Here is a 27,224-nt window from a genome sequence, read left to right on the forward strand (position 1 = left end):
TTTTCAACAGCATGTCCAGGACCTGGCCCTCGCTGTGGGCCTCGCCAGATGCCCTGACAGGGGAAAGCCTCACGTTTTCCAGGACTTGCCCCTGACCTTGCCAGCTGACTTCCCCGGAAGGGACTCCCATAAACTCTCAAAGAAAGGGGACGCCTGACCAAGACTCAGGGCCTCAGTTCTTCCTCTCTCCTCCCGGGAACCAGCATCCCCTAGGGACAAGCCTGCCCTTTCCTCAGCCAGGCTTTGCTTCCTAATCAGCTTTTCAATATGAAACAATACATGTGCTGTACAGAGAAAAGAAAGAGAATTATTTTTAAAAAAGGGGTTTTGGAGCTCCCGTCGTGGCGCAGTGGTTAACGAATCCAACTAGGAACCATGAGGTTGCGGGTTCGGTCCCTGCCCTTGCTCAGTGGGTTAACGATCTGGCGTTGCCGTGAGCTGTGGTGTGGGTTGCAGACGCGGCTCGGATCGCGCGTTGCTGTGGCTCTGGCGTAGGCCGGCGGCTACAGCTCCGATTCGACCCCTAGCCTGGGAACCTCCATATGCCGCAGAAGCGGCCCAAAGAAATAGCAAAAAAATAAAAAATAAAAAATAAATTAAAAAAAGGGGTTTGTGGCGAAGTGAGACTTGCTGCGGGGGACCAGGCTGTGAGCCACCTTTCTCAGTGGGATGTCATCAAATGTCAATACCCATGGACTGCTTTTCCCCCAAAAGGCTTCCATCCCCATCATGGAGAGCACGAGGCCGAGGCCGAGGCCGGCAGGCTGCCAGGGAGCAGCGGGGAGGGAGCTGCCCTCTCAGAGCCCAGGGCTGAGCTTCTCACCCCTCCCTCCCCTCCACCGTGCCTGGCGTCCTCAAATCAGGAGTCTGACAGGTTCAGCTGCTCTGGAGAATGAACCTGGACATTTGCGCTGGGCCCCAGGGAGGATGGCAGTGGCTTGGGTAACAAGCAGGACAGAGCAAGGAGCCCGACCACGCCACATCCAGACCTTCCACAGTGTGCCTGTCTGCGACCGCGTCGTCCCCACCTGCCTCACAGGAGCACCGCACCCCGAGCTGCAAACCTTTCTGGGGTCCTGCAGAGCGAGTACCTGCTCTACAGCCCCTCCATCCTCTCTGTGAGGAATGTGTTTTAGACTCACGCATACAAAGCTTTTGCTATACAAGTCCTTCTTCTTATTTTTCTTTTCTTTGTTTTAGAAGTTCCCAGACTAGGCGTCAAATTGGAGCTGCAGCTGCCAACCTACACCACAGCCTCAGCAATGCCAGATCCGGGCCACAGCTGCAACCTACACCACAGCTCATGGCAACAGTAGATCATTAACCCACTGAGCAAGGCCAGGGATCAAACCCACATCCTCGTGGATACTAGTTGAGTTCTTAACCCTCTGAGCCACAAGGGAACTCCTATACCAGTCCTTCAAAACGGAATAATTCTGGAGTTCCCACTGTGGCTCAGCGGTAACAAACCTGACCAGTATCCATCTAGATCGAACCCAGGGATCTCGGGTTCGATCCCTGGCCTCACTCAGTGGGTTAAGGACCCAGTGTTGCCATGAGCTGTGGTGTAGGTTGGATCTGGTGTTGCTGCGGCTGTGGCGTAGGCCAAAAGCTGCAGTTCTGATTCAAGCCGTAGCCTGGGAACTTCCACATGCCGCAGGTGTGGCCCGAAAAAATTTAATAAATAAATAAATAAAAGGAATAATTCCCAAAGTAGAAGAACCTGCCTCCCCAGCAACACCTCTAGAGGGACATCTCCAAGATCACATTTCCAATCTCTCAAGTGAGAATTTTATAAAATCCTGTGTCACCAGTTTCGTTTCTGTACCTTCGCGGGTCCAGTTCATGGTCCTTGGATCCAGTCACTAATTCCGGGTGAATTCGCACATGCTCCATCATTGGCTAGAAGAGTTTGAGTCGACGCGTTACAAAAGGCCGAATTTCTGCAGTACCTCTACACGGTGAAATATTATTTGACAATAAAAGGCAAGGAGTGATACACGCCACAACACAGATGAATGCTGAAACATTATGTTAAGTCAAAGAAGCCATTAACACAAGACCACGTGTCACGTGACTCCACTGACATGAACTGCCCGGGACAGGCAAGTCTATGAAGGCGAAAAACCGAACAGCGGTTACCAGGGCTCGGGGTAGCGGGCAGGACAAGGAGAAGGCTGAATCTCCTCTCAAAATGTCCCTGTCTACCATTTAATACAAAGGTTGTAAATGCAGCCCATCTACACAGCGTGCACGTGTCGAATAAATGAGTGTCCACTCACCTTGACCACTTCTTCAAAGGTCTCCAGGTTTTCCTTCATACTGTAGTGAGAGCGCAGAAAGGACACAAAGTTGCAAGGGTACATCCCATACAGACGATGGAAGAGGGCATAGACGCTGGCGTGCAGGTGGACGAGATAGATTTCTGTCACGTGGCCTAAAAAAGGACACAAGGCTGGTGTGTGCGAAACCGGCAGGAGCATGACTCTCTGTGAGTGAGTCCAAGTGGTTTTCTAAAACACAAGTCTGAACACAGCAGACGCCCCTGTCTGAAATCCACCAAGGGCTCCCATGGCCTCTGGACAAACTGCCATCTGCTGGGCGTGACTCATGAGGGCTCAGACCGACCTAATCTCTGCCCTCCTCTCCAGGCGGCCCTTCCAAGGGAGCCCAGATGTTCCTGTACCACCGAGCCACAGGGACACCCTGAATCTGCCGCTGCTCTTCTCACTGCCCAGTTCAGCACACGTCTCCGGGGAACAGTGCCCGCGCTCCCGTCTGTACCCCTAGGGCCTCGCACCAGGCCTGATGCATAACGGGGGTTCATATGTTTGTGGAACAAATGTGGGGGAAGCTTTTAAAATCAGCACGTGGTCTTAGCTGTGCAGATGCGTGACTCTAGAGTGACAATCTATTACCCAGACATCAGTTTAAGAGCGAGGGTGGGAGAAACAGCTGAATTCGCCCAGCCTTTACCGAGGCCCTATGGAAACCCTGAGTCCACGGGATACGCGAAGCTCCTCCTAATTGCAGACGCCATGCCTTTCTCCCCAGGAAGAGCCCGCTAGATACAGCGACCTCCTACGGGCCTCGTGCTTGTTGCCTAGTCTGACAGGAAGCCACGTGTTCCCCTCCCGGGGCTTACACACCTCGCTCTTTCAACACGAGTACCTCCGGCTGCGTTTAGCAGGAGACGCTGAGCTCCATGCTTACAGCGTCTGAATCATCCTGCTAGAGCTGCGCTGCCTATCGATACGGAACACACTCTACTGTCCTAGAAGCTGGACACTGGCAGGGCCCGCTGCATTGCCTCTCCTCCATCCACAACGGCGGTGGACACGTCCTCTGAACCAGAAGCCGGTGTCCCATCGCAAGAGACCCGCAGAGGAAGACAAAAACGCTCCTCAAGCCTGCTCCTAGACGGCTAGGACACCGACGGACCTTGGGTGTCAGTTTACCGGAACCCAGGAAGGTTTACCTCCCACTCGGTTTCTCTGACAACGAGTCCTCTCAGGCCCAGACAATGAGGAAGGCGCGTCAACAGTCGGGCTTCTCATGGTGCCTCTGGTGGGCGTCCCCGCGGCACTTCCTCATGGGGCCAGCGGGCGGGCGACCCGGCGTCTCGGCCACAGACGCCCACAGGAACCTCCCTCACGGAGCCCGACCTGTTAACCCGCCGGAAAGCCTCCCCTGGTGGGGCGTGCCAGGTGCACAGGAGGTCTTTACCTGGTTTCTTCAGGCACCAGGATGAAAGACGGCCAAAAATATCAAAGAAGTCGTGAAGGTGCTGTTTCCCCGACTGCGGGATCATGGGAAGCATGGTTATCAACACCAAGACGCCGGTGGTGAGGACGATGACGTCGGTGTCCACCTGCGGAAGGGAGGCCAAGCAGGACCAAACGCCTGAGAGCGAGGCACTCGGACCCGCACGCAGGCAGGTTCGAAGGCCAAGGGGTCACAGGTTAGAGGCCCACGGCCACACTCATTCCCCACCCTACAGGTTCTGGGGCCACAACACGGAAATGGACTCGACCAGAACCCACCGAGGACCAGCCCGACAGTGCCGATCCGCGGGGACCGCCACGGATGCGCCAGACTCATCTGGGACAGGGGCTTGGCCGAGGCCCGGGGCCTCCCGACCCCTAAGACAGAGGGTGTCTGACTTACCGCACCTGGGGAAGCACACGATGCTGCTTTCTAACACACAAAGGAACGCTGCTGTTTTCCTACATTCAACCAAACCCTGAAATACTTTTTTTTTTTTTTTGTCTTTTGTCTTGTTGTTGTTGTTGTTGCTATTTCTTGGGCCGCACCCGTGGCACATGGAGGTTCCCAGGCTAGGAGTTGAATCGGAGCTGTAGCCACAGGCCTACGCCAGAGGCACAGCAACGCGGGATCTGAGCCGCGTCTGCAACCTACACCACAGCTCACGGCAACGCCGGATCGTTAACCCACTGAGCAAGGGCAGGGATCGAACCCACAACCTCATGGTTCCTAGTCGGATTCGTTAACCACTGCGCCATGACAGGAACTCCTGAAATACTTTTTTAAAGTCAATTTTAAAAACTCCTCTACACTGACAATTCCCCATTTTTAAAGGACTACAACAGAAGTCCAACTTAGCAAGAAATCAGTAAAGCACTAACAAGTCTACTTAATGGCGCACCTTCACAACTATCTCTCCATCCATCCATCTATCAAGGGCAGGCCCGTAGCATGCGGAAGTTCCCAGGCCAGGGATCGAACCCGAGCCACAGCAGTGACAACGCTGAGTCCCTAACTGCTAGGCCACCAGGGAACTCCCTACAGCAATATTTAGAGACCAGCAAATCAAAGAAGATAGATGACCCTGACCACACCTATGTCTGAATATCAAATCATATAAATGTAGACATATTAAAGACATTTAATAAGCAATGCATAATCAATCACCTGAGACTAGCTACTGCAGCTCACCTGACCTACAACTAAATCATGACTGCTGCCAAGTAATTGGAATTCCGGTTTATGAAACAAGATGTTAATCAAAAGACTGCCATGCAGCTAAGACAGTGATCACGTCTACTGAAAAGGAACCTACAAGTCTGGAAATTAAGTTTTAAATGTGTTTAGTTTTGACCTTTGTTGTGGTAGGTACCCAGCAGGAAAAAAATAAAGCATTGGTAGGAGAATCAAGAATACATAATGAATACCAGTAAAAAGGACTAACCTTAATTTTGGTTAACATAACACTCTAACTGAAGATTTGGGTAACAGTTCATAAGTAATCTCCAGGGTTTATCCTTTGGAAAAGATAAGAATCTTGCCATCTGCACTACGTCGCCTGCCTCAAAATTGGATTATATTCTCACTAATCCATTCACTTAAAAAAAATTAAGTTGTTAAAACTGGCCCTGATGTGTCTGTTTTCTGCTGGTGGTGGTTTTGGTTTTCTTTTTACAGCTGCGCCTGCGGCGTGTGGAAGTTGCACAGCACACACACTGGATCTGAGCCGCATCTGCAACCTACGCCGCGCCCTGCGGCAACGAGGGATCCTTAACCCACTGAGCGAGGCCAGGGATCAAACCCTCAACCTCATAGATACTAGATGCGTTCTTAACCTGCTGAGCCACAATGGAAACACCCCTTTTCGCCATTCTTCTATCAGCCAGGAGAAAATTTAGAAATGGGGGTTCCTCCCAAAGGCAAACCAGGAGGCTTTCAATGGAGGAAAGGCTGGACAAGGATGAAATCAAGGAGCAGGTGGGCCCATATGACTGAAATATTACAGTATTTGCTTGGACCAAACACTTCAACAGTCACTGATGCAATGAGAGCTAAAGTGCCAACTTCAGACTTCGGTACATTCGAGAAAAACCAAATACCTAGAAGTTTTTACTTTTTATTTTTTTATTATTTGTATTTTGTCTTTTTTAGGGCTGCACCCACAGCATATAGAAGTTCCCAGGCTCAGGGTTGAATCAGAGCTAAAGCTGCTGGCCTACACCACAGCCACAGCAACGCGGCATCCGATCCACGTCTGCGACCTACACCACAGCTCACGGCAACACCGGATCCTCAATCCACTGATCGAGGCCAGGGATCGAACCCGCATCCTCACGGATACTCGTCGGGTTCCTTAACTGCTGTGCCACGATGGGAACGCCCCATACGCCTAGCAGTTTTTCAACTCTCAAAGTAAAAATCTAGCTTGATTACTTTAAGGTACTCAAAATTTCAGAAACTTTATTTGCAAAGCTACCTCGTTCAAATCCTTACGAACATCGTACCTTGAGACACTTTAGTAAAGAAGGCAAAAGAGGTGCTTGGGAGAGCTTATGCTTCCACGACGGCTGCAGTCTCACGACGTGCCCCAGCAATGACAGGGTGGGTAATCGAGAGGCGGCCTTGCCCATGTATTCATTCATTTTGTCCAAGAGGTGCTGAAAAGGCACGGGAACGAGAGAAACGATCTCAGGCTGAGGAGACATCAAGGGAACGAGTGAAAACAGTCACATGACGTTCAAGGTTCACACAAGGAAGAGCACCCACGAGGCACTCCAGCCTCAGGTCTTCCCTTTGATGTAAAGGAACAGTCATGCGGGGTGTTTCCTCACCCCTCAGCAGGTAAAAACCCGGTGGTGTCACTGCTGTGGTGTGCACTGCAGGTGTGGCACAGGTTCGCTCCCTGGCCTCGATCGGTGGGTTGAGGATCCGGCATTGCCATGAGCTGTGGTTTAGGTCGCAGCCGCAGCTCGGATCTGGCGTGGCTGTGGCTGTGGTGTAGGCTGGCAGCTGTAGCTCTAATTCGACCCCTAGCTCAGGAACTTCCATATGCTGCAGGTGCTGCCCTAAAAGGGGGGGAAAAGAAAAGGAAGTTCCCGGGCTAGGGGTCAGATTGGACCTGCATCTGCCGGCCACAGCCATAGCCACTCCAGATCCGAGCCACATCTGCAACCTACACCGCAGCTTGCAGCAGTGCCAGATCCTCAACCCACTGAGCAAGGCCAGGGAGTGAACCTGCGTCCTCATGGAACCCGGTTGAGTGCGTTACTGCTGATTCACAAGAGGAACTCCAGATTTTACTCATTTCTTTAGGGCCACAGCCACAGCATGTGGAAACTCCCAGGCTGGGGTCAAATCGAAGCTGCAGCTGCCGGCCACAGCCATAGCAACATATCCAGGCCGCATCTGTGACCTACACCACAGCTCACGGCAATGCCGGATCCCCAACCCACAGAGCAAGAATAGGGATCAAGCCCGAGTCCTCATGGATACTAGTCAGGTTGGTTACCACTGAGCAATGATGGGAACACCAGAATTTTTTTAAACTGGAGTTCCCATGGTGATGTAGTGGGTTAAGGATCCAACACAGCCGCAGATGGGGCTTGGATTCAATCCCTGGCCTGGGAACTTCCACATGGCCAAAAAAGGAAAGAAAAAAGTTCTTTTATTTTTTAAAAAACATGTTAGCAAAAAAAAAAAAAAAAAATTTCCCGTCATGGCGCAATGGAAACAAATCTGACTAGGAACCATGAGGTCATGGGTTCCATCCCTGGCCTTGCTCAGTGGGTTGGGAATCCGGCGTTGCCATGAGCTGTGGTGTAGGTCACAGACATGGTTCAGATCTGGCGTTGCTGTGGTTATGGCATAGGCCAGCAGCTGTAGCTCCAATGAGACCCCTAGCCTAGGAACCTCCAAATGCTGCGGGCATGGCCCTAAAAAGACAAAAAAAAAAAAAATGTTAGGAAACACAACAGTTGCATTTGGTCCAGTGTCTGCAACTCTGGAAAGGGGTCCCCGAAATACAGGTCTAAAGCAGGGAGGAGACTCCTTTGGGGGCCTCTCTCTGAAATACAAATAGGCCACTCTTTACAATAACCACTGTTATTAGAAGCCTGTGAAAAGTTGTTGAAGTTTCGGGGGTATCCTTCTGGAAACAGCTATTTATTGCCACAGCGGCCCAACCTGCACAGATTGGCCCCAGATCTAAATCAGGTAGTAGCAAGAATTAAAATTCAACCCAGAGTAGAAAAACACAAGAGCTACTGTCAAAAGCAGGCAAGGCCTTCAACCCAAGGAGAGCAAATGACTAGCACACACAAACTCAAGACTTAACCAAAACCTGCGATTGTAACACTTTGTCAACTATTTACCATCAACGAAAATAAAAGTAAAAACAAAACACAAAGGCGGCTTCCAAGTGCCTGGGGCTGGGCAAGAGGACCAGGCAGGCCCCCGCGGACTGTCCGTCTTGCGCACTGGAGGTCTAACACCGATCAGAGCACGGGCTTAAAGACGGATGCCGGAGTTCCCGCTGTGGTTCAGCAGGTAACAAACCCGACTAGTATCCATGAGGCTGCAGGTTCGATCCCTGACCTTGCTCACTGGGTTAAGGATCTGGCGTTGCCGTGAGCTGTGGGGTAGGTCAAAGATGCAGCTGGGATCCTGCGTCGCTGTGGCTGTGGTGTAGGCTGGCAGCTGCAGCTCTGATTCGACCCCTAACCTGGGAACCTCCATATGCCTCAGGTGCGGCCCTTAAAAAGACACACACATACACACACACACAAAAAGATAGATACCTTATGGATCAAATCATCACCTTTAGAGTTTAGGATGACAAGATTTCTTTAAACAACAAGACCTCTGAAGGCCTCTGAAATATGCTTTAGTTTGAACACATTTCAGGAAACACAGGTCCCGACAACAATTTTCATGAGTAGCTATAATCTGGAGCGGTATCACCAAGGGCACACAGAAGGCGAAGGGGTGAGGTCTGGACAGACCGGGCGTGGGTCTGCAGAGCGTTGCTCACCCCGCTCTCACAAAGTGTCCTAACTCTCCACCCTCACGCCCCAGCAGTTACCTTATCATGTGGCTCTTGCAAGGCAGTCAGTATGTGCAACACGGGCTGTGAGCTGGTTTCCAGGTAATAATCCACCAAGGTGTTTACAAGCATCGGACCACGGTCTAAACAAAGAAAAGGGCAGCTGACAATAGCCCTAAACCTACCTCAAACCTACCTCAAAGCGTCGCCTGTCACAAAATCCAGAACATGTTTCTTTGTATGTTACCTGAGGTGACATGAGGCACTTTATTTCTGCCTCCTTCAGTGAATTTAAGTTTAACAATAGGGTAATACTCAGTTTACCCACCTGAAAGCAGATGATATGAAAGTGTGTAAAGTAAAAGTGAACGCCTTCCTCAGCCCCTGCCTCCCCACCCTCTCCAAACTCCGCTGGCTTTGGACATGTCCGTCTACAACGCCGAAGCTGCTCTCAGGACACCCAGCCCCGTGGCCACATATCCATGGGGGGTGTGGGGAGGGGGTGTTTTCCACCCAACAAGGTGTTGGATTCGCCTCACATGGTGGTACCCGGGACCACCCTCGGTCTCTTCCCCCAGCTCCTCACCCTCCACCATGTGGCTCCAGAAAACCCACTGAACCATCCCCACTGAAGGGTACTTGGGGCAGCCCAATTTTTCACTCTAGTCCATTCAAGGCTATAATGAAATAGAGACTCGTCTAAGTGGGCCAAATGGCAAGTGGTTTTCGGCTGATGACAGATGCTCCAAAAGGGCTGGACACCAAGGCATGTTCTCCTGCTAAGGGTGCCCAGGTCTGTGACCAATATTTGATTTCGGCCAACCTAGTAAGCAAAAAAAATGGTACTGTTTAAATTTATACTTCTTTGATTAAAAAGAGCTTAGGCATTTTTCATATCAAAACCCACACATACGATGTGCAAGTGAACTGGTGTATCTGGGGTCTGCTGTAACGGCCCTGGGTGGGGATGCCGGGAAGAGAAGATACAACAGGAAGGCAGAACCTTGAAGCTGGGCATGTGGGGCTCACTATGCGACTCTTATCTCAATATCTGTGTGCTTGTTTGAATATTTCCGTGATCAAAAGCTTAAAACGCACACAGGATGAATCCGCCAGTGTGTGCTTTTTCCTGGTGGTGTTCAGGACTCTCTTTAGAAGATGAAACACACAATGCTATCAACAGGATTCGAGTCACTTCTGCGTCCATCTTGCCTGATCAGCAGATAAGCTAACCAGGGCGTGACTCCGCTTACCGGAACTGAGGTTCTCTTTAAAGACAGCTGTTACATCGTCACGCACGCTCAGCACGGGGGAGTCCAGCATGGAGAGCAGCTCCCCCATATTTGCTTGCTGGGCCATTATCTCACACGGATGTGCCGTGCTGGGTCCAGGACGTGCTTTAAAGACTCGGAAGGCTCTTCATTGGCGCCACCACCGGACTGAAAAAAAGGAAAGGCGAGGCGGTAACAAAATGGCCCCGTTTTTCTCCGCAAAAAACTGCCTGCCACATAAACCAAGCATGTATTCAAAGTAGTGGAAAGTCTGTCCAGAACCTTGCTGATACGATGAAAGAAGCTGGGGCGTGTAAGTGACTCTATCTTTGACAAATGTAGGAAGAGGAGTTTTAGGAACTGCAACAGCGAGAAACCTTAAAAAAAAAAAAACACAAAAAAAACCCCAATACCAGTCACAGCAACTTAACAACAGAACTCATATCTAAGTTTTATTCCTACTCCTGATTCTACCTTAGGTTTTGGTTAAGACTAGGTTTTATGCTTCAGATCACTGATCTAAAAGAGCAGATGAACTCTTTTCAGAAAAAGAACTGAAGGCGCTATTTTTTCCTTGACAGCCCCATCAGTGTCTGGAAGTTCATATGACTTCTTAGGTCACGAGTGTCTACGTTCAGAACCTCATTTGAGCCAGAGATCACTCCTCTCTCTTTGGTGTGTGCCCCTCATCCCAGACATCCGCCACACACTCACATGCGCTGCTTACAGGGAAGGAGGCATGATCGGGGCAGGGCATCGGGGTAAACTCTGCACCCTGGAAAAACTCAGTTCTCTGCGACAGTGGTGCTGCCTTCTCTTTAGAGACAGCAACGCAGCTCATTCTCCAAGTGCCACTAGACATATTCATCACAATTCATCGTCCTGCCCCACTTATGGTCTCCAAAGCCATATTTTCTTTTTTCTTTCTTTTGCTTTTTAGGGCCACACCCACGACATACGGAGGTTCCCAGACTAGGCGCTGACTGAGAGCTGCAGCTGCCCGCCTACGCCAGAGCCACAGCAATGCAGGATCCGAGCCGCGTCTGCGACCCACACCACAGCTCATGGCTTCGCCAGATCCTCAACCCACTGAGCAAGGCCAGGGATCGAACCCGCATCCTCCTAGATACTAGTCAGATTAGCTTCCGCTGCACCAAAACGGGAACTCCTCCAAAGCTCTATCTTTGCAAACAAGTACAGCATTGCACACCTTTCACAAACATCATCGAACACACTCTTGATACGACTATATGATTGGTTCTTCTGTCCCTCTGTTAACAGAGAGAGGAGGAGATCAAGTCATTTGCTTAGGGTCACAAAGCCTGCAAGAGGCAAAACCTGGGGAGAACTGAAATTTGAGCGCAAATCTGCTAAATTCAAAGCCCTAAGCCCTTAAACGTGACATTGAACTAACTTGTGGTTTGAGCCTCACGGCTGTGAGGTAACCAGATCTTACCCTTATTTTACAAATGAGAATGGGAATATTCAGAAAGGATAAATAATTGCTGAGGTCACAGGGTAAAGCAGAATTTAGATGGCTCAGGTTCCAGGCCAACGATTAGAGATGTCACTTGCAACCACAATAAAATATATCATCTTCTATTCGCCTACCTTCCAGTAAGCTACAGCGGCAGTCCTCTAGCTTCAGTGTGCATCAAACCACCTGATGTGCTAATATCCTGGGCCCATTCCAGAACTGAATTTTGGACTTAGGAATCTGCACTTTAGGAAGAACCCAGGTGATTCTTAGATGGGTGATAAATAAGCCCCATTTAAGCAACACTACATATGCTAAAGAGTTAAGCCCGTCCTACAAGGCTGCCAAATTAAAGGAGCAAGACCCCTGAAACTGGTATTTACTTCCTATCACCTATGTCTTGTTTAATTACAACCTGGTGATAGTCACTGATTTTGCTCTTGCTGAATCAGAAATTCATTAGCCAGAAAAATCAATTAAAATGTATAAATGGGGAGCTATTGCTAGGGTGCAGCGGGCTAAGGACCTGGCATTGCCACAGCTGCAGTGCAGGTTGCAGCTGTGGCTCAGATTCAATCCCCAGCCCAGGAACTTCCATATGCCATGGGGCTGCCATAAAAAAAAAAAAAGAAAATGTATAAATGCATTTTGATAGCAAATCATGATGGAGAAAGCATAAATTTTATATTTATATAAATATACATCTTCCAGGTTAAGTCATGAAGTCAATTTCAGAGGGCTCAAAAATGTGAGACCACAACTGGTTAAGATGTTACTGTAAGAGTTCCAAGCTGAAAATAGAAACAAATTTCACCTTATTGTGGGCGGATTAAATTAAATGTATGAGTGAAGATAATACCAACCTGTCAGGGTTTACTGTTCATCGAAAAGGTTAAATGAAATAACATACATCACACAGTCGGCACAGTGCCTGGCACAAACACTCACTCACTGAATAGTCCTCGCATATTATCCGAAAGAATACTAGTCACAATCTTTGGGCCACCACTTTCAAGATGACTGTAAAAAGCCCCACAGTCATGTCTCCTTCGGGTAAATGACAAATGAGTCTCAGACTCAAACGTATTTTGTCCCCGAGTTTGGTTTTGTTCCCGTAAATCTGCTACTTACCTCGCCTCAGGCCAGGGAGACTCTGAGGCTGTCTTTTGTGTACTGAGAAGACAGTACTGCAAGAGCTGTTCCTCCAAGTGCAGGCAGCCCGGAGCTCAGAGCCCCAGGAGCTCCGCTCCGAACAAAGATGGCGCCCATCCAGTCAACTTGGCGCGGGCAGGGCTGACCGGCGTGGGCTGCCCTGCCTGTTTTTCAGATTGCACGTGTGTTCTGGGTATGAAAGTCTGATTTGGGGACCCTACTCTTTCCAAATGCTTTATAGAAAACAAATATAAGATTTTATCCTAGAATACATGAGTACATTTTTGGCAACAAGGTTTTGTCCCTTTTCTCTTCAGTTCTAAAATTGTACCTTTTAGCCCAATTTTTTTTTTAACCCCCAGAAGAAATATAAATCATGGGCTTTGTGTGGGACTCTTCATTTAAGTGCCTCAAGTTCAAGGATTTTTGACATTCTAAAAAGCCCGCACACAAGTTACATCGTAAGCTTTTGGAGTCAGTTCCATGACTGGACTCTCTCTCCTTTTTAAACTTATTCAAATATTTCTTGAGGGCTGAGGGCAGGATGCTAAGTAGGAAAGACAGGCTTAGCAAGTGCGACGAAGAAGCACACATCCATGAGCAGGAATGGACATGGTTCAGCGGGAACCCCAGGGAGGGAAGGGACCCGCCCAGTCTGGCCATGGTGGCAGCGGGCAAGTTACACACATGGCGAACGCACTTTACAGCCTGGAGAAGATAAGGGAGAAGGCACTTAAAGGTTAGCACCACAGGCATGGAAAGCATCCACTTACTGCCGTGGAAGACACTCTTCCTTTTTAAAAGTAACCAAGTACAGAACAGGAGACGGGAGAAGCCGTTTCTGTACCCTACACGCCAAAGCATCACTCTATATCTTTGGGGGGGCACAGGCCACGGCACAGTGCTAGCGATGACGTTATTTCTATTAGGGAGGCATGACCTTCAATGCCCACTCCCCAACCCAAAACCTGTCACTCTGCCAGTCTCCTGGATCTCAGGAAAAGGCACCATCGTTAGTTTAAAGCAAACATCTTTGTGCTACACAGCAGGAATTGGCAATACTGTAAACTACCTATACTTTAATACAAATCAACAAAGAAAGAAAGCAAACATCTAGGCAACATCCTTGACTCTCCCCCCACTCTTACCTTCACATCTAATCCACTGGCAAGCCCACTGACTTACCCACTTGGCTGCCACCCCAGTCCAAACCCCTGGAGACAAGGGAGCAGCAGCCTCTCTCACTACTCTCCCCCATAATTTATTTGCCACCAAACCACCACAAAAGTCTCTCCCCTTTTAAAATCATTCAATGGATGGAGTTCCCGTTGTGGCTCAGCAGTCAGTGAACCCGACTAGCATCCATGAGGACAAGGGTGTGATCTCTGGCCTCACTCAGTGGGTTAAGGATCTGGAGTTGCCATGAGCTGTGGTGTAGGTCTGTGGTGTAAGCTTGGATCCATGTTGCTGTGGCTGTGGTGTAGGCTGGCGGCTACAGCTCCGACTGGACGCCTAGACTGGGAACCTCCCTATGCTGAGGGTATGGCCCTAAAATGACAATCAATCTTTTGGAGTCGATCAATATAAAATCATCCAATGGAGTGCCCATTGTGGTGCAGAGGAGACGAACTCAACTAGTATCCGGGAGGATGGGGGTTCGATCCCTGGCCTCCCTCAGTGGGTTAAGGATCCGGCGTTGCCGTGAGCTGTGGTGTACATTGCAGACGCAGCTCGGATCCCGAGTTGCTGTGGCTGTGGTGTAGGTCGAAGACGCAGCTTGGATCTTGCAATGCTGTGGCCCTGGTGTAGGCCGGCGGCTACAGCTCCGAATGAGACCCCTAGCCTGGGAACCTTCATATGCAGAGGGTGCGGCCCTAAAAAGAAAAAATATAATGAAAAATAAATAAAAACAAAATTTAAAACTTTAACAATCTGGTAATACAATTGCAATATTGAAAAATGTTTAATAAGATCTGAGATTTATGACATGATATTCAACTTGGGCCTCAATGAGAGGGGCATGGCTATTTGACATGGGTTCAAATTCACATGCAGTGATCTTCTGGAAAAGGACATGGTGAAGTACACATAAAACACGTGAAAACGCAGAGTCAAACGGAGGCGGCTCCCTCTACCGACGAGAGAACACTTTCACCTTTCGCACAAGCTACAATCTGTATAAGTCGCTGCTGGTGAACAGACACTCGTCTTTAAGGCAAAAATGCCCACCTGTTTCACACCTCCTGCGGGGCGAAGGTGAGGCAGACAGAGACAGAATGCAGCAAGCAATGAGGGAGTCAGCGACCCCACAAGCCATTCGTGTGTAAAGATGGCAGACCTGCCTTCCCCGCCTCTTTCCTGTAGACACAGAGTGTGGCTGCACTGCACGCTCCTGCCAGCAAACTCAAAATTATAGCTCAGGGATCAGTCAGGTCACTCAGACTACATTCATACCCACGGAAACGCCAGAGCCTCAATATTTAGGAAGGATCCATTCTAGGACTTTGAGATGCCTCCAATTCCTAGAAACCACAGTAACATACAGCCCATCCCAACAAACGAATTAAGACAATTTTTTTTTTTTTTGGGGTCTTTTTGCCTTTTCTTGAGCCGCTCCCGCAGCATATGGAGGTTCCCGGGCTAGGGGTCGAATCAGAGCTGTAGCCACTGGCCTACACCAGAGCCACAGCAACGCCAGATTCGAGACGTGTCTGGGACCTACACCACAGCTCACGGCAACGCCAGATCCTCAACCCACTGAGCAAGGCCAGGGATCAAGCCCGCAACCTCATGGTTCCTAGTCGGATTCGTTAACCACTGCGCCACAATGGGAACTCCCAAATTAAGACAATTAATAAAATAGGCCCATGTTAAGATGTAAAGGCTAATTCACCAGCTCTGGGGCCCTCAGCCCAGGACATACATTAGAATCACCTGGAGAGTCTACAAAATCCTGAAGCCCAGGCCTCAGTCACTAACAGAGCAGGTTAAGGGGTGGGGTCCAGACAATACACTTGGTTTGTTTTTATAGACTCCTGCAGATTTTTAAGGCACAGCCAGGGCTGGGAACCTCTGTACTACTTAAATGACTTGCTCAAATGTAGAGGCTTCAATTTGATTTAGTGGTTAAAACCAACATTTGCTGCTGGACAGAACTGACTGGAGTCATGGGTCCACCAAGTACTAGCGACACGACCTTAGGAAAATTTACATAGCATTTCAGAGCTCAGTTCCTCATGGAAGAATGGAGATGCAGAGTGGCTATGAAGAAAAATGTAAATAACCACGGAATGCCCATAACACCGTGCCCGGCACTGAAAAAAGCGGTTAACATGTTATGACAATTTGACTAAGGACTTCGTGCCACAGAAGGTCCAGTTCCTGGCAAAGAGCTGAACCTGCCACTGTTAAATCCTAAATGCAAAGAAACCTCTATGCATCAGTACAACCACCGACAAGATAAACGCTTCTCTTCTACCGTCCCCCAACCCCTGGACCGAGTTTACACCTCACCTGTTCTGGGGACAACTGGTACTGGAGTTTCCAGTGCTGTCAACCTGGTGTCTTTCATGGTCACTGAAGGGAAAAAACACATATATGTAAACAATCGGCTCACAATGGGGAGAAATCCCAGAGGCAGTCAGAGGGAGTTCAGGGGTCAGTGGGCCCCACCTCCTTCCTACTCGAGCCCTGACAGGCGGCCATCTGGTTCCCACTGGAAGGAACACTTGTCCTCAGTGGGAGCACGTGCTCCACCCCATCCACATTTCTAAACAGCTGGTGGCTGGAAAATTCTTTATATTGTGCTGAGCTTGTAAACTCTGCCTTTTGTTAACTGTCTTTATTAGAGCGATAAACGAATGGGCAGTAAGTGCCCGGGCAGGACGGGCTGTAGAATGAGAGCTCCGACTTGAAATCCAAGCTCTGCCACTTGCGAGCTGTGTACCTTTCGGCTACTTACCTGACGTCTCCAACGTCTAACCCTAAGCGACCTCATCTGTAGCGTGAGAAGAACAGCGGCGTCTCCCTCTCACGTGCGGGGACCGCAGGAGATGAACATCCTTCAGGCCCAAGAGTGAGAGCCGAGCCGGTGCAAAGCACCGGGTGGGCCAGCACCGCCTCAGACCCGCCGGGCGCCCTCCCTCCCTCCCTAGGACCCCGCCCCACCAGCCTGTCTCTCGGCGAAGCCGCACGTGCCCCACCTTGGCACCAGCTACCCGCGGTCCCTGTGCTCCAGAGACACTGCCTCCGCCCCCGCCTGGGCGCAGTCTTCACCCTTAATTCTCAGCTTAAACCTTCACCTCCCTCCGCTCCCGCCCCAGGGCAGGTCGGGCCCCGTGCTATACCCCTAGCAGCCTGTATTTCTTTGTGTCATTCATTACACCAGATTAAATCAGTGTAATTAGTCACTGCACATGTCCCCTCGCTAGAATAGAAGTTCCAGCCAGGGCAAGACCGGAGCTTCTCCAGTACCACATCTCCTGCAGCGGCCACGGTGCCTGGGGCTTGTCGACTGAAGGACTGGAGTTAAAATACTTCTTTTTTTTTTTTTTTGTCTTTTTGCTATTTCTTGGGCCGCTCCTGCGGCATATGGAGGTTCCCGGGCTAGGGGTCTAATCGGAGCTGTAGCCACCGGCCTACACCAGAGCCACAGCAACGTGGGATCCGAGCCGCGTCTGCAACCTACACCACAGCTCACGGCAACGCCGGATGGTTAACCCACTGAGCAAGGGCAGGGACCGAACCCGAAACCTCATGGTTCCTAGTCGGATTCGTTAACCACTGCGCCACGACGGGAACTCCCAAAAATACTTCTTAAATAAATGCACAAAGTTGAATTCTGCCTTCAAAACAGCACAACCTTAATCTAATCTTCCTACATGACGAGCATAAAATATCTGAGAACAGCCATCATTTCTCCAGTTTCTTCCCCCCTTTACCCTACTTTCTAAATTGTCTCATATTAAGTATCCAAGTTAAATATGAGTCTACATAAATACATTCCAGTTTGCTTTTAAAATGCAGGCCCTTCAAACTACATTTAGGCACAGTCTGACGACTAGACGGGAAGCTCCCTGGGAACAGGGACCACCTGCCTGGCCCTCCAGTGGGCATCCAGGGCCTATGTCAGCATCTGGCACACAAGGGGCAAATACACCCAGTTCAGGTCAACAACGATTTCATCACCTTCTTTGGTGGCCATTCCATGGCTGAATATAGACGTGAAAGCTGAGCCTCATACACTATATACGCCTACTTACACTGGAAACAAGCCCTTCAATATACAATCCGGGTCAAAGGTGAATAGCGTACTGAGCAACTCTAACAATTACAACCTCTTGCTCTGGGTGACAGCGTAATTACACTTCCCTGTGGAACGCATTCTAAGAACACCAGTGGTCTTCAGTGGCATATGCAAGGCCAACCAGGGAGTTCCCGTCGTGGCTCAGCAGTGAGAACCCAACTACAATCCATGAGGACACGGGTTCGAGCGAGCGACCCCTGGTCTCACTAAGTGGGTTAAGGATCCAGCGTTGCCGTGAGCTATGGTGTAGGTCACAGAAGCAGCTCGGATCCGGTGTTGCTGTGGCTGTGGTGTAGGCCAGCAGTTCTGCTTCAAGCCCTAGCCTGGGAACTTCCATATGCCGCAGGTACGGCCCTAAAAAGAAAACAAAAAAAGAAAGGCCAACCAAACCATTCAGACAAGGAGTGCTTGCCCAGCCACAGGCACTCAACCAAAAGAGCTGGAACGAGAACTCTGGAGCCTCTAATCTTCAGAATCTTAAAATCAGCTGTTAGGCCAGTGAGTCATACAGACTCCCTCTTGCAATTAATTCCAGTTGGGTCTTTTACCTGAAAAAGCATATCTACGGCAAGGATAAAATTAGGATGTACACAAGATGAGATCTTGTAGCCTGCCCGGCCAGGATCACCGGCCTGGATAAAAGCACGAGCATAGGAAATCGGAATGATTTTTGTCCAACGCTCAGCATTAAGACTTCTTAACTTCTTTATCACTACGCTAAAAAATGCTAACGGTAATAAATTGGCAACTATTTAATGTTGGCAAGACAAACGCTACGGGCCATTATTTATATTTTTAAGTGTTTACTTACTCATGTATATTTAAACGCTCCCCTATGGAGGTACTACTAGGTAAAACCATGTGACCTGGGAACGTCCGGATCAGACGTGAGGAACGGACAAGACCCTCCTCGAACAGGCCCCCTAGGGGGTGGATGGAAACACCCGGCAGCGCAGCGCATAACAGAGTCTGTGTTCTTAGCTGCAAAAGCCAAATTAAAGAAGAAACCTGCCCTTGGATCTACGTTCTTCCCCTCTGATGTCTGACCCGGGCTGTGTGCTCACCTACAAGCAGCCTTGCAATTGCACTCCCTCCCAGAGGAGGGAGGCTTTCTGAACAAGGAGAAAGGGTGGGTCTGAGGAAGGAGATGAGAGCTCTGGGCTTTCGTATTTTGAGATTAAACACAAGCAGCGCAGGTCAACTTGCTTTCACAGTCCCCTTCCTTTCACTCTTCAGGTGTTTACAGATGCCCTACAGGCGTGGAGTTACACACAAACTCCAGCTTAACAGCCATGTGCAGAGGTCACTAGCAGGACCTGTGCACATTTTTTTCACGTATCTGCCCTACGCAAGATGCACACAAACTGTGAGAGGGCTGAGAGGTATGTATACCAACATGAGATACATTTGGCAGGTACCTGAAATGCCTGTAGAAAATGTTTTATCTGAAAACATCAGATGAATATTCAGACTTGGAAAATCAGTGTTGTGTGTGGCCTTCTATTCCCTAGGATTCCTCAGAATCACAAATCACATAAAATACATAACTGCAAATCACACAAAATGATTCTGTACAGCTCATCCAGGATGTAAAAACACAGCCACAGGTTTAAATGAAGGCAGATGTCTCTTCACTGTAACTTGTTTCCTATACTGAGGTTTTTATCTGAAAAACTTCTAAGACAATTCAGACACAGGTTCAGACACAGATGGACTATTTCAGTATCAAGCATACACAGAACAGAAACCTTACACAATTATGTTAATACAGATAATAATAACACGTCAATAACAGGCTATTACACAATTAGGTTTGGCTCTGGCTCAGTAATGCTCAGGTGATTTCTTAGAGTCGTATTCTGTCAAGTGAATATCGCTGCCTTCAGCACGAATGCATCCAAAAAAGGTAAGCTACAAGCTCCAATTCGCTCTTCCTCCCGATGCACAGGGAGAGAAAGAAGCAGGAAGTACTCAGTGCGTGAAAGTAAAACAGCTGATGGCAAAACCTGCCCAAGTGTGTAGTCACGTGTGATTTAAATGGTCTCAGCCGTTATGGTCCCTCTCAAGGTCATGTAAACAGGGGCGGGAGAGCTCCAGATTCTCCATTCAGAATTTCTGCCATCAGGGACCCTGAAGGGCAACGTGCTGAGGCCGATTTCTGAGGCGACTCCTCTGGTGACCTGCCTGCAGGGACAGAGCTTGATTTTGGTAAGGTGTTCAAGGCGTTCCTCTTCTGTAAAGAATGTTGGTCAGAGTTCCCCTGTGGTGCAGTGGGTAGAGGATCAGGCCTTGTCATGGCAGCAGCTTTTAGGTTGCTGCTGTGGGTATGACCCCTGGCCCAGGAACTCCCCGCAAGCCGCAGGCACGGCCAAAAAAAAGAAAAAAAAAGTTTGTTACCTTTCAACTTTTATTAGCAAGAACAAAATTATTTACCAGGAAAATAAACCAAATAGCATGTATGTTTCAAAAACCGAGCTTCCCTTAGAAGAAATCTGAGCAAACTAAGATTTCTTTAGGTTTTAAATGCAGAGGACGACAATAGAGACATCCTAGGGAATAAAAGGTTTGATAGTCTAGGTCTGAAACATGTGGCTCTCAAATGTGGTCCTCACACCAGCAACATCAGCATCACCTGGGGAGTTGTTAGAAATGCAAATTCTTGGATCTGGAGCTTTGGTCCAAGACCTCTGAATCAGAAACCCTGGGAGGGGTGTCTTCTAGGCAATTCTGATGCCCATTAAAAGCTGAGAACCATTAGTCTAGAATGAAGAAGGATGAAGGCAAGAAACTCTAAAAATACATATATATATATATATATATATATATATATATATATATATATATATATACTTCAAGGTTCAAAAGAAAAAAATAGAGAGTGCAAAAACCTGGGAAAAAGCCCAAAGGATTCCTGCCAGATGCTAAACGCACACAGTGACTGAATTCCAAGCCTGACAAGCGTTTAACAAGTTACACATCCGAGTTCGCTGCTAGGATGTTTTTTTAAATGTGGAACCTAAGGTTGATTTCCTAGGGAAATGTAAAGACCCTTTCAATATAAAAGTTTAACAAAATGATTTACAGGACAAATAGTACATAGTCCATCTTTAAAAGACAGAGGTCTTTTCTATCTACAGGTTTATTTTCTGTTGTTTTTTAAAGCCCAAATCCTTCTTTTTTTTTTTTTTTTTTCAAATGGCCACACCCACAGCATATGAAGGTTCCCAGGCCAAGGACTGAATCCGAGCCACACAGCTGCAAACTATACTGCAGCTGCACTAAATGCAATGTGGGATCTTTTAACTCACTGCGCTGGGCTGGGGATCAAACCTGCAGCTCCGCAGTGAACAGAGTCACTGCAGTCAGTCTTCATCCACTGTGCCACAGAGAGAAGGCCTCAAGCCCCTTTTTTTTCTTTTTTCTTTTCCTTTTTAGGGCCGTGCCTGCACCATATGCAAGTTCTTGGGCCAGGGGTTGAATCGGAGCTTCAGCTCACAACCACAGCCACACAGCATCCTCGACCTGGATCCTTAACCCACTAAGCAAGGCCCAGGATCAAACCACATTTGCATGGACACTATGTCAGTTAACCCACTGAGCCACAACAAGAACCCCCTCAAGTCCATTTTTTAAGTGCAGTCATCTATCTGGAATGACCAGCTGGGCTTCAGGCTGGGTCTGTAAGGTTCCTGAAGCTATGCCTAAAATTTCATATCTGTATGAATTTTGTTGGTGGTGATGGGACAGGAAAGAATATTTGGTTGACAGCTTTCCACAAATTCTCAGAGAACTGAGCACCCCCCCACACTCCCCCCGCCAAAAAAAAACCTTAAAAACCACTGACCTATGAGTTAGTTCAGGAGATCAGCAGCTCAGGCAATTTATCACAGTGAAAGATTAAATGTTTGGGCTCTGGAGTCAACCAACAAGGTTCAAATCCCAGCCCAGCCACTGAAGAAGTGGCCTGATAGGAAGCTTCCGTTTCCTCATCTCCCTATCCTGTCCCTTAAGTCTGTGCAGAGAGCTCCCAGGATCATGGATGGAAGATACTAAACGGGGCGTTGGGCACTGTGCCAATAAATGTTAACTTTATTATGAAAATACTATTACTAAACAAAATGTATTGCTGGGTACAAAAGGCTTCCAGGCGCAATTTATACTGGAAACATTGATGACAGTTATTTTGTAGCTTAACGCGGATACACTTCATGTTTGTTCCTGTGCTCCTGCTCTGCGATCTACCCACAGGCCGCAGAGCTCCTAGGAATGCAGGCATTAAGGTCTGCTCTTCCTTACTGCTCCCCACGGCGCCCACCACCACCAACAGAAGGATAAAACTGCCCCTTGTTACTCAAAGACTTCATGGCCTCTGCTGCCATTGTCTTCACTTTAGAAAGTGACCTGGGAATTCTAGGCCAGTAACCGCCAGGCCTGGATTTGTATCCCAGCTAGGTTTTTAAGACACTTTACTCATTAGATGACAATCTGAATTCATTCAACCTTAAAAAGTGTTCTGTTACCTTTTGTTACTTCCCGGTATAGAACAAAAGTTAGTGCTGCACAAGAGAAGGGACAAGGAGAAATGAGCAAGGTTCTGGGATTATATTTGTTTTATACATGCATATTTTTTATTTCTTGCCTTCCCCAAAATAGACACTAAACATTAAATATCTAATTTTTAGGAACCACAAGCTAAAAAAAAAAAAAAAAAGAAAGAAAAAAATCAGAAAAAGAATAATCTAAAAGTGCTAATGGTAATTTTAGACCAACTTAAATGATCTAAAACCTCTTTCAGACTAATGGAAAAAATTAGCATTTCATGCAAACTAAATTATATTAAACACGGAGGGGAAAAACTCAGTGTTTGAGTAGATACTAATCACAAATACGTGTATTTTTAAAGCAAAAAGCTAGAGTTTTAATGCTATTGAGTATCCTTTCCTTTCACGCTTGCCACTATTTAAATGACAAGACTAATACAAATAACACTCATCTTTCAAAGAGATTTAAAATATGAGGAAATAACAGAGAATACCTTTGAAAAATGTGATATAAAAGAAAGCATTAAAAGTCACCACTCAATGGGTCAAGGTTAAAAGTCACCTGTTTGCTTAGTTTTTACAAGCCATTAACATTTTCATTCAAGCAACTTAGAATGTTTAACTGAAGCCCCAGAAGGACTTGAAGTCCCAGAAATTTAGACTTCGAGATACTCATTTACAATCCAACTCTCTTATTTCACAAGTGAAGAAGCTGAAGCTCAGAGAACTTCAGTGACTTGTGAGAAATCGAAAGCGATGCGACTTTTCGACAAGCTCGAAGTGTTGATGTAGTGCTGTATTTGGCTCATCTGCATCCAAGAATACCCGATTAATTGCAGGAAAAGTTCATTTCAGTCCACTGGGGCCCTAGGACCCACAAGAGAACAGACCTGTACCCTAACAAAGTCGGAAAGAAGACAGATCGGTAAGATCAAGTCAGCTGTAATTCAGAGCCCAAAACTCACCCACCACTACATACACCAGAGGTGAGATGCTATTTTAAGAAAAGCCTCTGCCATAAATTATAAATTAAAAGAAAAACAGCCAAATTGATACCTTAGCCACTGGTCCTCTACCTCTGATGCGCATCAGAATCACCTATGACTTCTTCTAAAAGGAATATCCAGAGCGTCCTCAAAGACCGAATGAATATCCAAGTCTACCTACTATGAGGCCGGACATCTGAGCAAGAAGGTTCTGCTGGACACCTTTCATTATTCTGGAAACATCACGCAGACAGTATGTATTTGATTTGTCCTAGTAAGACTGTCCAGTTTCACCTCACAAGAAAACAGGCGAGCACAGAAAGCATCATATGACACCCCCCAGAGCAGCAGTCTTTGCTGTCAACCCAGCGAGGAAGAGTACAACTGAGTCACGGGATTTGGGACATTCCAATTTAAGGAAAATAAGAACGCCTGTAGTCACCTAAGACTCTGTCTAACTAGGAATTTAGGAACCTACCAAAGTCTTTGTGACACCAGGAAAAGCATGAGGCAAGGAAGGCTTACATCATCTGCCTCGCCACACACGTGATATAAGAGTGTTTGGGATAAGATATTCACTTTGGTAAAAGGATATTTTCCATTTACATCTTCTATAAATACCCCTTAAGTTTATACCAGGTGGTTAGAGGAAGATGCTGCAGCTCCCCAGGGCAATAGCAAAGAATGTTTCAGTGTTTCTGAGGAGCCTCATTTGCCTGATGCATGACTGTTAAAGGTGCATTTCCCTGCACAACCCTAAATCAGTTTCCACATTTGCATACTCCAGGTTTACTCCAGAATGTTCAACTTAAGAATCACAGGTGGTTGTTCAGTAAATCAGGGGCTCCCACAAGGGTCGGGTTCATAATGCTTCTTGAAATTTACAGCTCCACTTTGCCAGGAGGTTTGAATTCAGGCGACTCCAAGTTGATCCCAAAATTATAAATCAGTATCTCAGAAGAGTATTATTCTATTTTAGTACTTTTACAGCTTACTCTATGTAAAGGGAAGTGCTATTTCTATGCTTTCTATTAAAAATCCAGCAAGGATTTTTAGCAAGGCTCCCTTCTGCAGTAAATGCATCAGTTTTATGAAAACAGCAAACACTTTCCAGCCTAATTTAGACTAACATGTTTACAGGCACTATACTGCCATCCCAAACAAAAGCTCTGGTATATAACCAAGTGCACCTCTCTCCAAAATCACGCACACGCGCGCACACAAACGGTCACTTATGCACAAACCTAGGCCAACTGATTAATTCTAACCACCTAATTAGAATGACAGACTAGCTTGGATCAAATAACAGATAAATTAGTCATGTGAGTACAAATAAAGATAGGAGCATAATCTTGGAATCAGCTGGACCCCAGTTCGAGTCCTGGGTCAGATCATCTTAGGAGGAGCAACCTTGGACAAGGCACCCTAACATCTCTGGGCCTCAGTTTCTCCATCTGAGTAATGGAGTGGCTGCCTCTCCTCTTTGTCTTGGGGGCCAAAGGAGACGATGACTGCAAAGCACCTCCACAGGGGCTGCTCCATAAACAAGCTGTGGTCAGCAGGCAGGAGCCCCCCACCCCTACCTCCGAATCCAAAACACATGAAGCAAAAAACTCTAACGGGAAACACAAAGAAAGAGCTTTAATTCTAAAGGTCTCTCGGACTGCGGGCTCCTCACCCTCCAGTTCCTCAAATGAATGAATGAGCGTCTAGGAGTGGCTCTGCACAGCGCTGTCTCCTAAGAACCACCTCTGCTGACTCGAAGGTAACTGTCTTTCGTCGTCGATTACACACCCACAAGCACACCTGGAGCGAGGCACTCCGGTCGTGCACCTTTCGGCGGAGACGCCGAATCCCGGCGGGTCCGCGATGCCCACAGGCAGCCTCCATTCATTCCCCGCCCCCCTACCCTTGACCGCTCTCCTCCAGCCCCGGGACCAGCCCCACCACCCGGCCTCTCCCCTCCGGCGAGGGCCTCCCCCCGCTCTCCGCACCCCGCGGGAACCTGTCACCCCACCAAGCGAGGGGCTGGCGAAGGGGCCCACCTCACCCCTGCCGTCGGCACCGCGGCCTGGGGGGGTGCAGCCGTCCCTCCGCCGCCGAGGAGGGGCGAGGCGCCGGCCGGGGCCGCCTCTCCTCCCTAGAGACCCTCCAGCCCCGCCGGGCCCGGCCAGAGACTGCGAGTAACAAGAGGGAGGGGAACGCTCTCCGAAACCCCCTTCCCGGAGTCCCTTCCCCGGCAAGTGGGCCCCTTGCCCCAGCCCCGCAGGGCCTCCCGGACTAGGGTCATGGTGCCAAGAATGCCCCAAGAAGCCCCCGTGAAAAGGAGGGGGGGACACCCCCATACTCACCCACCGTCTCCTCCCCCTCAGCTGTTTACCTCACAGTTCCTCCAGCCTACAGGGCGCCGCCATCTTGGACGTACAGCACCTCCCCCCGTCGTGAAATGCCCACAGCCGGCGGCAGCCTCCGCCACGAAAAAGAGTCCCCAGCGAGACGTCGCCTGCCCCTCGAGCCCGACGACAGATGACCGCGGCCTGCAGCCCCTTGGGACGGAAGAGGACGTCCTTTCTCATTCCTGACGGTGCTAACCGATCGAGAAAGAACCTAGAAGAGTTTGTGAGGCAGGGGGGCGGGGACGGGCGGAAGGATTCCGAAAGGGGGCCGCTGAGAGATCTTGTGACTCCGAAGGAGGCAAAAAGAAGGGCCGGCGCGGCGGGAGGAGCCACGCGAGAGAGCGAGGGGCGGGGCGGGTCACGTGGCCGGGCCCGGCGGGAGGGGCCGTGCAAGAGGCGTAAACAAGTTCTCCCGGCTGGGTGTGGTTGTGTGTCTGCTGCTTTTCCGATGCTGTGTCTCCGCTCACAGATCCGGGTGCCCCCGCTCCCGGCCCAGGGTCTCCCCGTTCCCGGCCGCAGAGCTGCGATCTTGTTTCCCAAGGAGCCAGTGGGTACCTCTGTGGAGGAAGGGTCTGCTTTAGATCTTTAAAGGAGTTCATCGCTAGGAAAGGAGCAAAGCTGCACCAGGGCAACCTCTGTCCTTCGCAGAGTATTTGCCAAAGCGCATCTCTGGGGCTGCGAAGAACCACGGTGGCTGCTAACCTCAGGTTGCTAACATTTCCGACGTTATGTGGAAAACCACCCTAAGCAGGGCAGGCATCTTTCGAAGCAGAACCCCTCCATTCGGTGCCTCCTCTGCTTCTTCCTAGCTGTGTAAATCTGCGCAAGTCTTGAGGTCCCTTGAGCCTCAGTTTCTTCCTCTATGAAATGGGCATGGTAACATGAGTGACGGGAGGATTCCGGGAGGAAAAGTATGGAGAGTGTTTAGCACAGTGACCCAGGCCAGGTAAAGGTGATGGTTGGTATCTGAGGCAGGTGATGGTGAGCGCTAGGCACCAAAGCAAAGCAAAGCAAAGAGGTGTGAGAGAGGCCGCAGAGAATGAGGTGACGTCCCACTGTGGGGTCTCAAAAGGCTTTTTGAAAGAGTGGGCCTCCTGCTGGGTTTTAAAAGAAAGGTAGGTTTCATGAAATAGAATCGGGAGAGGCTTCTGGGGAGAAAAGGGTATTCCAGGCCAAGAACCAAAGAAGCAAGCGGCTGGAGGCAATAAATGCTGGGTGAGTTATGGGAATAACAGGTTTGTCATGGGAACCAATTGAGTCACAATGCAAGGCCCCATATGGTTTAAGGGG

At 48.8% G+C, this 27,224-nt stretch overlaps 1 protein-coding gene across 6 annotated transcripts in view; it reads right to left on the reverse strand.

Annotated features, from left to right (window-relative positions):
• The window catches only part of TSC1 (TSC complex subunit 1), a 49,442-nt gene extending 23,476 nt beyond the window's left edge, over positions 1–25,966 (reverse strand). The window contains exons 1-8 of one of the 6 annotated variants that reach the window (XM_085000173.1): positions 25,919–25,966; positions 16,220–16,282; positions 10,060–10,245; positions 8,846–8,949; positions 6,270–6,422; positions 3,727–3,871; positions 2,283–2,437; positions 1,829–1,902 (exon numbers count right to left, since the gene is read on the reverse strand). In XM_085000173.1, the coding sequence (XP_084856299.1) occupies positions 1,829–1,902; positions 2,283–2,437; positions 3,727–3,871; positions 6,270–6,422; positions 8,846–8,949; positions 10,060–10,165 (737 nt within the window). In that variant the 5' untranslated portion in view covers positions 10,166–10,245; positions 16,220–16,282; positions 25,919–25,966. Of the gene's footprint in view, positions 1–1,828; positions 1,903–2,282; positions 2,438–3,726; positions 3,872–6,269; positions 6,423–8,845; positions 9,630–10,059; positions 10,246–16,219; positions 16,283–25,588 lie in introns of all 6 variants that reach the window. The other 5 variants (XM_085000192.1, XM_021070814.2, XM_085000170.1 and 2 more) reach the window with 5 other exon arrangements.
• Between the last annotated feature and the right edge of the window lie 1,258 nt (positions 25,967–27,224).

Source organism: Sus scrofa, chromosome 1 (genome assembly GCF_054392235.1).
Source record: "Sus scrofa isolate SSC_HxYL_T2T_F1_AM1 chromosome 1, Sscrofa_HxYL_maternal_Yorkshire_Landrace_v2.0, whole genome shotgun sequence".
Lineage (NCBI taxonomy): Eukaryota > Metazoa > Chordata > Mammalia > Artiodactyla > Suidae > Sus > Sus scrofa.